Source organism: Enoplosus armatus, chromosome 1 (genome assembly GCF_043641665.1).
Source record: "Enoplosus armatus isolate fEnoArm2 chromosome 1, fEnoArm2.hap1, whole genome shotgun sequence".
In the NCBI taxonomy this organism is placed as follows: Eukaryota; Metazoa; Chordata; class Actinopteri; order Centrarchiformes; family Enoplosidae; genus Enoplosus; species Enoplosus armatus.
This window is the reverse complement of record NC_092180.1, coordinates 19,066,476-19,079,390: the sequence shown is the minus strand read 5'-3', so window position 1 is coordinate 19,079,390 and position 12,915 is coordinate 19,066,476. Positions and strand designations below refer to the sequence as shown.

General features: G+C 41.2%; 1 protein-coding gene across 1 annotated transcript in view; it reads left to right on the top strand.

Annotated features, from left to right (window-relative positions):
* ush2a (Usher syndrome 2A (autosomal recessive, mild)) overlaps positions 1 to 12,915 on the top strand; it is a 190,163-nt gene that overhangs the window by 131,362 nt on the left and 45,886 nt on the right. The window contains exons 63-66 of the mRNA XM_070906384.1: positions 3,458 to 3,681; positions 4,884 to 5,223; positions 7,515 to 7,712; positions 7,925 to 8,079. Coding sequence (XP_070762485.1) covers positions 3,458 to 3,681; positions 4,884 to 5,223; positions 7,515 to 7,712; positions 7,925 to 8,079 — 917 coding nt within the window. The remainder of the gene's footprint in view (positions 1 to 3,457; positions 3,682 to 4,883; positions 5,224 to 7,514; positions 7,713 to 7,924; positions 8,080 to 12,915) is intronic.

Below are 12,915 nucleotides of genomic sequence, written 5' to 3'. Positions count from 1 at the left end.
GCTCCCGACGCTATTAACGAATGTATGCAAATCCAACGTAAATCTGAAGATTAGGGCTGAAGCATTCTGCGATGCAAGAGAGAAAACAAGAGGTGTGTGATAAAATGTTGTCGACACATGCACGCACATGCATCCACATGCACACACAGCTTATAAAGGGGAAGAGGAAGCAGGAGGTGTGTGTTTCAAAACGTTAACACAAATGTACAAGCATGTCACACACACCCATACACAGATAACGCTTACAAAGACAGGGATTGGGTTTCTGCTGAATGGGTGATAATACAATAGTGAAGTTTAGCTGCAGAACAGTAAACAAACGATGTGGACCTGAACTGAGTGGATGCAGAGAGAAAATAGAGGGAGCAGCAGTGGAAGGAAAGAGGGAGGTGGAAATAAGAGGATGATGAGGAGAAAAGAAGACATGGTCATGATCAAGAGAAGTATAGGAAGGATGAAGAGAATGATAGAAAAAGGGGTTAAAATAAAGCATTGAGGACAGAAAAGGAGGAAGTAAGAGAAGGTAGAACATGGATAAACTAAAAAAGGTAGATAGAGAAGACAAAGACGGTTGTAGAGATGGGGAGATGTAGGTTGATATAGAAGTTAGGGATGCAGGGAACAAAAGAATGATTAGAGAAAGAACTGATGGAGAGTGGAGAAGAGGCTGGAGACAACTCCTGAACTTCAGGTCACAAGTGATGAAGTTGGCATTTCCCAGAGCCAGAAAGGAAACATGAGAGAGAATCAAGATATACAGAGAGTTTGAATAGAGCCGCTTTGAACGATACAGGGAAAAACTGCCGGACTGCTAGAGAGTAAAGTGATGGGAGGCAAATGAGAAGATATTGTGAGTGGTAGAGGGCCCGGTGTCCGGGTGGAAGGGAGGAGTAGAGGTGAGGAGGACGAGGCATGAGTGGAGAGAAGCTATTTTGGAAAAGTGTTGAGCTGTTTATTTGCACGTCATTGAAGCTGAAGTAAGGCGCTGGGGGAATTGGCCACCAAGCCCCCGCTCTGCAACAGCTGCCGCTGCTAAGTGAGTTACTAGCCGTCAGACTGCCTTTATGTCACACAATCACACACACACACACATGCATTTTCCTGTCACATGTTGCCTGTGATGGATGCGGTGAGGATATAATGCACCGCAACAGCAGAGGAGAAAATATGTGCCATTCTCCACATTTGGCCTTTAAATGAAATGATTGCTTAAATCAACAGCATTTCATGTGTGCAAAGAGTGAACGCTGATTAGGTTGTTAAACATTAAGTTATTTATCACTCCACAACTAGCTGCAGCTCCATTAAAGGGCGAGGCCATGATACAAAGCTATGACTTAGTGTTTAATGTCTGCTGTCAAATAAAATGGGCAACACAGCTGGGGGTAGATAGTGCCACAGATCAGCATGTCATCAACTGTTAGGATAAATTTGCTAAACGCCTCATGAAAGTTAGATTATTTTAACTCTAAACTAAATAATCACAAAAGACGGAGGGGTTCTTATAATATTTTGGTCTGATTCAAAATGAGAAGCTTTTACTATTGGACTCTCATTAAAATACGATTTGTCCTTCTTCCATCAGCACAGTTATGATATTTTAGTCGAGCCGTGCCGTGCCATGCTATGCTCATTTGTATTTCCAGTGCATCCTCACAGCAGGGGGTTACTTTGCTGACTCAGTGTTATAGCAGGACAATATTATAGCCCTAATCCATCGCAAGGCCAAAGCTTTACAGTCCCCGCCCTCAACTAAGCTAAGACATCAAAGTAACCAGATTCGTTCAACTTGTGTTATTAGGAGGGTCACTGGAGAGAAGGCGCCATGTTTACTCTCTATCTTCAGTTTTCATTAGTTTTGCATCTCCAGCGTAAGAGCTGCTGCCAGTTTTGTTTCACCTTCATGTCCATGAAATAACATTAATCTAACACTTTCTGATCTACTCACTTATGTCAGGGAATCACATTTGTGTGATTTAGGTCAACCAAGGTTCATTTACTTAGTATAGTATTAAAAGATGTAGGTGGGAGGCATCCTAGTGGTTTAGGGGTGAAGACGGCCACAATGAACCTCAACATCTCTGGTTTGAATCTTACCTTTGTTCCTTCACTACCTGTCATCTTTCCACTATTGCTTTTTAATAGCAATAGTGTCTATATAGGTAGCTTTTGTTGAAATTACAATACTACTAAAAAGTATTTATTAGAGTTATTATAAATATAACCTTTGTCATTCAACTAGAATGATATTCTATGCCAAAGACTTGTTTAGCAGAGTAAAGCTTTTCTAACCAGAATAAAGTTGAACCTTTTACAGGTTCTGTAGACCACAACAGTATTTCCTCCGCCAAGAATGAGTCATTCTGCCTCAAATCTACAGGCACTACAAACAGCTTTAATTTGTCAGTCATTCAAAGCAACTCAACTTATTTGAATTTGAAGTATGAAGTGCTGGAGAATGTGAAGAAACATGCTTGAAATTTGATATTCAGCTGCAAAACATTTACAGGGAAATGGAGTGATAGCATGTATTTTAAATGTCATCTTGCTGCTGAAGGTGAAGTGGTGGCAGAAAGACATCACCTATCACTGTCAGAGATGGCAGCTCTCAAAAAAACACACTTCCTCTCTTGACGGCATAGCCTGAATATTACTGCTGTGCGAGGAGATGAATACAGGAGGGGAGAAGAGGGAGGGAAGAGGAGAGGAGGATGTATATAAGAGTTGATAAGAGAAGATGCACACTAGTATTAAGAGCAGCCTAAATACTGTTTCTGTGCGGATTGGAAAATGGGGATTGAAGAGAGAAGGAAAGGGGACTTTGGGAAGCGTAGAGGAGAGACAATACAGTCCAGCATTACCTGGATATTTTTACAATATGGAGAGAAGAGCAGCATAAAACAAGAAGAGGTGCAGGGAAGTGATTGGGGAAGGAGGAGAGGTTATGGAGGGAGGAGGACAAGAGGAAAGAGGCAGAACAATAGGATGAGCAGAGAAGCAGAGGACAAGGTAATTAGGGAAATAATATTATATTGATTATATTTCTACATTCAACAGTGATTTCAGACATCACTGTTGAATGTAGAAATATAATCACAGCCTGTAAATAACACAGATGACGTAAGTTGTCCTTGTCCTTTGGTGCTGTGGGAGGATCTGAGGCCGGGGGAGAAGTATCACTGAAATCGTGTTTCCTGAACAACTGTTTAAAATGCAATTATGAATGCAGTTTGATAAAACCACTATAATGTAATAATATGGGTAGCACCTACATTTGCAGCAAAATTAAATCTAGTTCATTAGATACTTAAAACACACACTCACCAATCTTCGACTGTATATTAGCAGCGGACGGTGTTCAATAAGAAATGACGTTCTGCTACACTAATCAAACAACATAATTAAAGATGAAAATGCATGTGAAACAATAATATGATGCGTATCTTCTTGTCTTTAGGGTTTGTCTGCTGTGGTCAGGAGTATATAAACTCTTCAACCTCTCTTTGCTGTGTGGGCAATGACGGATATCCCACAATGCACCCTGCTGGCAACGCCACAGTGACATTGCAGTGCTGTGGGTCAAAGGTCATACGTCAGGAAGAGGAATGCTGCAATGGGATTGGCTATGACCCTCAACGACACGTGTGTGCTGACCGACCCACACCCGGCCTGTTAAAACAGGTGAGTTTGTATGTATCTGTGTTTGTATGTTTATGTCTTCTCTGTTGTATTATTTGCTAAGGCATGTACCATAGATGAGGAAATCTGAAGCAAGTTGTTCTATCAATCAAGTTTAAAATGTCAACTTGTATCTACATCTCTCTTACACTTCATCTTTCATGTCCACTGGGTGCGACTGTGCAGTGTTCCAGTTGTGCCTTAGGTCCGTCACAGCTTCCTCTGTTTAAATGTTCACTAGAAGTGTTTCAACAGCATCTTCTTTTTTACTAATTTACTAATTTTAATTAGCCTTTTCTATATTTTTTATCTGTATTTCCTGCACTGTGCATATCAGTGGAAGGAAAAACATAGCATTCCTTCTCCTTCGTTACAAACTTCAGAGGAGAAGTGACATAGATTAACCAGCAAAACTAAATTTGCCATATGTACAAAAATAAGTCAATAACAATTGAAATGCACCTATAGATGTGAATTTAATGTCTGTATTTATTGGAAATTGACATAAATTCATAAAGTGACTTCCACGCTTCAGAAATGCAAGCTGGCCCGGCAGAAAAGAGATCTGGCGCTTACACGTCCAGTGGATATTAGTAGTTCTCTCTCTCTATCTCTCTGTGTCTCTCTTTGTCTCTCTCTCGCTCTCTGTCCCTCGCTCTGTCTCTCTCTCTGTCCCTCACTCTGTCTCTCTCTCTCTCTTTCTGTCGCTCTCTCTCTCTTTCTGTCTCTCTCTCTCTCAAACTCACACACATTGTCTCATCAGGAGTTGGGGACTGGGCCATCTTCCATTTATCAACTGGGGTCATGTGATGTTTGTGTGTTCCTAAGTCAGCATGAGACAGGCACATGCGAGCACACACACGCACACACACACGTACACACACACACACTCACTCACACACATACACACACACACACTCACTCACACACATACACACACACACACAGGGACAAAGGGTAGGAATTCTCATTAGCTCTAATGATGTCATTAAGGACCATGCAGACCACACGCAAACACATACAAAGCTACATTCTGCATGTATATGAGAGATGCTTCAGAATTCACATGATCTTTCAACATGTAAGATAATAGTAAACGTCTGTAAGTTAAGTGTGAAGTGCAATCATAGAGACAAATTACTCTTTCCTGCTCTTCATTTCCTCACCACTCTCAATCTGTCTCTCCCTCCTCTTCCTCTGTGCAGCACCGGTGTTCGCAGGGCGCTGTGTGTCCTGTAGCTGCAGCATCTACAGCTTACTGTGGCTCCTGTGACCTCGATCCATCTATGACCACCTGCACATGGGTCCTGTCTGCACAAACACACCATGACACACCCTCCACAACATACTCACCTTCCATCGACGCCACACATGAAACTCTCACTACAGGCCTGTCCACACATACTAACAGCAGTGACAACACATACAAAATGGCAGACGCATACAGTCACAGAACCACTGAGAACCTGCAGTTCAAGGGAAGCCTGTGCCCGTCGCATGAGGAAGTAGTGTACAGCGGAGATGCCAACAGATACACCTATACAGGTAATCTGTGCGTTTGTGTGTCTGTTCAGTGTAGTTTAGAAGAATTACTAAACTTGTACTGATCCATAGTAATCCATTTTTTCTCAAACAAACAATCTTTTCTAACCATTAGGGGACATCTACTGCATGTTTTGCCACCTCTTTTAAACGAGTTTACCTGTTTCATCATCTATCTTCAAAACAAATGTTTTGTATCCCACAACGCCTCCTGTACCTCTACCTCTAAGTCCAGCCAATTGCTGCTTGATACAGCCTGTTTTTCACCCTCTTTTTCCCACCACTGCTCTTCACTGTACTCTTCTTCAAACACATACTGTAGGCTTGTTAGCATTTGGAAACTAAAGTTGTAGTTTCTTGTGTGTCAATTAGTGATCTGAGCAGCTAGGCAGATTAAACACCTACTTCTTTTCCTGGGAATAGGGGAAATGTAGTTTCGTCAAGTCTACCTGTCATAGTGAAAGTAGAGATAACAAAATGCCTAAAGTCAGCAGCATTACTCTACAGCTCAAATAAAGGTTAGTTTAAATAGATTTTAATCTCATGATCCTTTCTCTGGTATCAGCATGCTCTGCGTGCCTAATTCTTTTTAGTTTTTGACCATTCATAATGTATTTGCATCCCTGCTGACCTATGACTTTGCTGGAAATTAGGACTCTCACTTCAGTCCTCCGAGCTACTGTGGAGAATAAGTAACAGAACATAGCCATCTGTGAAGCACACCGCTCATAGAAATTTCGAGCCCACAGAAACCTATTCTGCATTTACTCTAAATGTGTCAACCGCTGCAATCAACGGGCTTTAGAGGCAGATGCCCTTCCACACGCTCGCACACACACATCAAGACAGCTGTTGCAGTGCACATTGATAGCTGTAACGTGGTAACTCTCTCTGAGCTGTACACTTGTGTGTCATTAAAACTTAGAGATGGGCGTTTAAATGCCATTTCAACATTCTCTACTATTTATCAGCCCAAAGGGAGTTGGAGTGTGTGTGTGTGTGTGTGTGTGTGTGTGTGTGTGGGGGGGGGGGGGGGGGGGGGGGGGGGGGGGGGGGCATGTGTGTAGGATTTTCAGTCAATCCACACATTATTTATCTGAGTAGTTGCGTCTGTTTAATCAAGACTAATTGTGGTTGTGGATGCTGCGCGTGTGAATGGGTGGTCGTGCACTCATAATTACATGTATTTTGTGTGTGTTAGTGTCCAGTTCGTTACTATTTAAGTGTGACTCTATAGTGAATGTGGCTCTGTGTATGTGTTTCTTTTACTTTGAGTGTGTGTGTGTGTGTGGCATGGGGCGGTTAGGATAAGAGTTTCTAGGCAATGCTGTGACACCATCTGGGCAGAGGCACATAAAGCTGTCGCCACCCACCATACACCAGATGTTTCCCATGCACACATACACACACACACACAGTCACACACACAGGGTATCATGCTATACTTCTCTGGGAAAAAAATCTAAGGTAGATCACGCAAAGATAGCTCGACATGTGCAATGAGTGTTGTAAATATATACTTTATTGTCGGCACACAATTCATATTTATACTTTTTGGAATGAGTTCTTAATCAAACACAGCAGCTCAGTTTTTAGGCATGTGTCTATGCACACACATTCAGTGTTTTATTTACATGTGTGTGTCACTGTACATGTTTTGCTGCTTCGGTTATCACAGCAGTAAAGACAAGAGTCCCAGACTGGCGGTTAAAACGTGGTCTCATTTACAGCAGCAGTCCCTTAACACTCCTAAAAAATAATGCACATGTGCGTGTGAGTGTGTGCATCTGTATGTATATATGCTCCTGTATGTATACCTCACCAGAAGGGTTGTCACAACCTGTCTTTCAGAATGCTTCAGTCACGGCCTGACGTTTACAACTATGCACCAGTGATAGTGCATAGATCTGGTATATGTTCATATAACGTCTGCTTACATTGGCAATACAACTCCCAGTACACACATTTCCAAACATGGAACTATTGTTACTACATGTTGTTTTAGATGAACATATCTGCTGTATGTTTTAGAAATGGTATATACTGCGCATGTTGTACTAAATGGTCACAACCTGTACCCTTTTCTACAACAGGTTGTCTTAAAGATTTTAAACTGCAAGTCCATCAGTATTAATCGCATGTAATCACTTTAAAGTGTTGATAAATTATTTATTCAATAAATGTCAATGTATTGACAATCTTACTGACAGATTTGTTGATTATTTTCCAGCACCTTAATTAATTTCCCTTGTGCCCTTTCTTCTGTCCTTCCTACCTCCCTTACTCTCTAATAGACTCTTACCTGGAGCCCTTCACCACCTATGAGTACAGAGTGAGGGGCTGGAACGGCTTTGGTCGAGGCTCCAGTGATGTCTCAACAGTGACCACCAGTGAAGACAAACCATGGGGAGTGGCACCGCCTCGCTGGAGTCGCTTAGATGAACGAGATGACATCATCCAACTGCAATGGCAAGCGCCTGCCAGGCCTAATGGTGTGTATGTGTGTGTGCGTGTGTGTGTATCTCTAAAAATCCCCTTCTCTGTAGATGTGGTTCAGTTGAATTAACTTCAGTAGAGGGGTGTTCATGATTAACGTGGATGTGGACTTAAAAATCAGAAAGGCAACATGTTTTATATCTTTTAAATATTGACAGAAATCTGACATTAATTATCAAAAATTAAAGTACCTTTTCCATTTTACCAGGGGACATCACCCACTATGTTATACTGCGGGATGGACAAGAGCGCTACCGGGGTGATGAAAACAGTTTCATTGATGTGGGTGGGATCAGGCCTTTCCAGGAATACAGTTACCAGCTGAGGGTCTGTAACCGGGCTGGTTGTACTGACAGTACACAGGTAAGACTTCATGTGTGTTTGTGTCAGTGCTATTACAGTTTTACTGCGTCAGACTAACATTTTCTATGTTGTATCACAGTATTGGATCATTTGCAGCTTATGTGGCGAACTGGCTAACCTTTTGCTTCCCTTTTCCACAAATATACCAAGTCTGTATCAATATTACAGTTTTTAGGAGTCTGAAGTTCAGTGGGTGTTGGGAGATTGGACCATTCAAAGCAAATTCTTCTATTGATCGATAGAGATTGGTAGAGCTCTCTCTACACCAACACACACACACTCACACTTTTCAAAACTGTACTCTGTTGTAGCACCCCATTTCATAAAGACATTATCCCCCTGTATGATTATCTAATGGCTCCTCTAAAGATGGACTGAGCTTCACTGAACTAAGCACCACTTAACTCTGTAGTTTAATTTATTTCTTTAATTTAGGCTGAACACTTGAAGACAAAGAAATGTGTGTAAAAAGTGTGTTGGTATGTGCGTGTGCAAGAGAGAGAACATTGCTTTGAGAGAAAATACGTATGTTGGTGTATTTTTAATTGTTCGTCAATGTTGTTGTTGTCAGTGGGGTTTTTTTTGTCAAAAAACAAAAATCATTTTCTTCACCACTTTACCAAAACTTAGCTAATCAATAAATTTACCGCTATAGTTGACAGTGTGCAGGCGCTGCTTTTACTTACTTGGACTCCTTGGTCTGCTACGTAAACACCTGTCTGAATACAAGTTTGCAAAGATCACCTTTCCACTTTTGTTGTGTTCAGAAGAAATTGACTGGACATACAATCCCCTGCCTCACATTAGGTAAACTTACAACAGCAACCTTGAAGCATTGGTCTTCTGCAGTTGGCCGCTCATCTGATCCATTGTTTGGTCCGTGGCCTTTCAGCTGAATGCCCTTTTACCCTCTCGCAAAAGCCTCCTCAGATGCTGATTTCCAAACGTTGTTTACATCGTAATTCAGGTGCTCAGTTGTTCTGCGAGCGATATTTTATGAATTCTATACCTGTGTCTGACCTTTTGTTGTTAAGAAATTACAGTGTGTGATGTTTCCACACTGTGAACTCTGTACCGTTCCCATGTCGGAACAAGTTGTTATTTAGCCTTGTTTCCGCTCTCCCCCTGTATGCGAGGCTCTGGATTTGCTGAGCCTACCTGATGTTTGTGATAGCGTCCATAATAGCTTCACACAGAACTCCCCCCTGCTATCTCTCTGGCTGTAGCCGAGCTGATATCACCATAACAATTAATTTCTCCAGCTTAGAGGTGATGAAAGCTCACGTTGAAAACTGTCTTTCTGGCTTTTTTTAAAGCTAATTTAACATCTCATTATTTTGATGAGCACATTCTTACGTAAAGACCAAGCCTGTAGACGTGTCACTGGAGGGGTGAGATGGAGGTACAGTGGATTGAACTGGTTGTGAGGGGTTGATAGATAAATAGATGGTGGACTAATGTATACAACAAATTAATGCAAGGGAGAATGATGACATGGATGAAATAGGAAAGGATTTAAGACAGTGATAAAGGAAGGAGTGGTAAATGGTTGGATCAACATTCTTGTAGGCTTTCCCATATATGTACATATAGATTATTATAGTTACTGTTTTAAGCATACATTTCTTTCAATTATTAGCATATGCTGATTTGTGAATTTTATTGCATTACTCTCCACCTTGTTAAAATAATCCTATTGTCACCTTTGCTTTAATATTACTCAAAGTCAACCGATATCAGTGGATATACTCATGATTAGGCTGCCACTTGTATGTAGCCAGTACTCTATGTTTATGGTTATCATCATGTTGTAACATTTTAGAGCCAGAGTGGAGCCGATGCGAGAGAGAAATCCAATGCTAAGTTTCACTAGACACTAGAACTTCTACATTTATTTTAAAGCTGCTTTAACCTTCTGCACCTTTATAAAATTTATAGAATTTGATTACCTATTTACAGTTCTTGGGAAATTAGGCTTCAGCCCTGGCTTTATCTCCTGGATAAAAATCATTTACTCCTCACCACAAGCAGCAGTTTGCACTAATGTCATTTCAAAATACGTCCTCCTCCAACAGGGCACCAGGCAATGACTCCCCTTGCCTCCCCTCTTGTTTGAAATAGCCACAGAACCTTTAGCTGTTGCTCTTAGGGACCAGGAGGCAGGCATTGAGCGGGGAGGCCATACACATAAACTGTCTTTGTATGCAGATGATCTCTTACTGTACTTCTCAGACCTGCTTAGGTCGACACACATAAAAGTAACAGAGCTGAGGTGCCATAGCCAAGGTTCTGTTAAAAAAATACCACAAGGCCTGGAAGCCTATCGTGGATTATTAACGTCCCCCTTGCCAGTCTGGCTAAATAAAGCCTTTGTACGCCCAGCTCCTTCCCTCCCATTCCCTGCCTCCTCTTTCTGTATAAGGTTTTATTTCTTCCCCCAAATTGTTTTTGTGTTGTTGTTGTTACTGTTATTATTGATTTTACTACTAGTATTATTGATTTATATTTCTTACTTTGTCTGTATTGTTTGTATCCTTTTTTATCTCTGTATACTGTGCCTTAGTCCATCTGTTCAGTTTACATTTAAAATCCAATAAAAAACAGCTTATCATGGCATGATGGATAATGTGCCGGCAAACATCTACTTACTTACACATTTAGCTAAAAAAAAACAGCAATTGAGTAATTATCACTTCATTGTAGCCATGTTTCTGGCTATCTGACAAAAAGTCCAGTATACACAACAATACTCAACATTTTGCTGTAGTCTTTAAAGAAAAAAGATCATAAGATCTGTTTTTTTCACTCATTTACTTTAGTTCTCTACTATTTCACACTGGGCAGTGTACACTAGGTGGGATAGTGCCTGCTTGCCTGAACATCTAACTTAAGAACAAAACAATGAGCTGAAATTAGCTTAAAGCTGCAGATGAACTGTTTGGAGCAGAATTGGCTGTTAATTCTCAGTGGGGTCTGCAGTAGGAATAGTAATTTAGTTCCTGTTGTCTGTTGTTAGTCTGGTTTCATTTTGTGTATCTGGTAACGGTGGAATTGTAAAATCATAGAAGACATAATGAGAGTGCCATTACTTGTGTCTGACATTAATTTATATTGACTGTGTCATGTGCTCACACAAACAAAACACCACACAAAAGTGTTTGTGTGAGTATACACACCTGAAATGTGGACTTAGAATAAAGCCAACAGCATGATGCAAATGACGCTCCAACATGATCGCTCATAGCAAACATTTTTCTCCAGGGGAGCAGACCGCTCAATCATCCTGGCTGCTTTTCACTTAGCTGAGAACTACACAACCAACAGGAGAACTCTGTATACATGCACATACCCTCCTAAAGCCATACGCAGTTATACCATCCATGTTCTCTCTGTCTGCCTCCCTCTCTCACACACACATACATAAGTTCACTCAAACAAGCACACACACTCTCACCAGAGGGTGGAAAGGGAGTGAGTTGGATTAGTTTGTACACCAGTGAAAATTGGCCAAACAGTCCCAATTATGGGATAACTTGGGCTAACCTAATACACCACTGCAATTACCTGGCATCAGCCCCCTCACACACAAACACACACACAGGCACAGACAAACAAACACAGGCACACACAAACGCACACCTGCTGTGACAACAGAAGGTGCTGATCTAATACGGTTGGTCACTTAGAGAGGGAGGAAGAGCGATTGGTCCTCCTCCGTCTTTGAATCCTTTTGTCCTGTTCTTTCTGCTATTTGTCTGGTGTCATTCCCCTGATCTTAACGCAACACTCTTCAGTTTCTCCCAACTGTTATCTCTTTCCTTTCTTAACCTCTCTCATCCTCTCTCCTTCCCACTGTCCAAACACCAGTTTCTCTTTTACAGCAACTGTCATCTGGTGTCCAACATTCCCCCTTCTCTCTTTTCTATATGTCTCTCACGTTTCCATTCCTTTGTATACAGAAAGAAGGGTTGGATGAAGAATATCCTAGTGAGGCATGCTTTCTTGTATGCAGGTTTTTATTACATGTGAGGTAAATGTAAGCATCTATATTGTATTTTTTTTAATGATGATTACATGTAATATGTTACATATTCTATCTACGCTATCAATAAACTATAAGATGCATGAATCAGTCATTTCAAATCAAACAGGATTAAACAGAGACGAGAATCACTAGTGTATCCGGATTGCCCAGGTGCTTCTGTCTCATTAGCTCCTACATTTGAATTTTATGTCTCTGTATCAATGAACTGCTCAGCTGGATCCTTATTTCTGTAAGTCAGAATTAAGTTATCCACCAAAACAAAGTTCAGTGAACTTAAAGTTAAGTATTTAGGGTACACATACATAAACATACATAAAGTAGGTGGTTATATGGCTTTTATTTTCTTTACATTTGGGCAAAGTCTTGACAGACTCTCTTCCACCCCTTTGTGTTTGCGTGTGTATACCTGCATGCACCTGTGTGTGTTTATTTGTGTGCATGTGCGTGTGTGTGTCTCCTTAGTTGTAGTAGCAGAGTTCTAATTGCATAGCACTGTGTGGGACAGGTGGGGGAAGTGCTAGTGACAGTCTATTAAGGCAGGATATCCCTGTTGCCATTAGCAGCAGATTGCCCTGTGATTCTATGGTCTCCCCATTCACCCAGCGTTCACAGGGGTCCACAGATACCACACTAGGAATTTACAATAAGATGGTCACCCACAACACTGTACTAAAAAGCAATATTTTTTGTGGCGTGAACTGCCTCTTAACGGGGGATTGCCTGTTGTTTTGTTATGTTTTTTTTTCTTTTTGTAGCAGTGATAGTAAAACTATTGATTGAAACCCCATCAG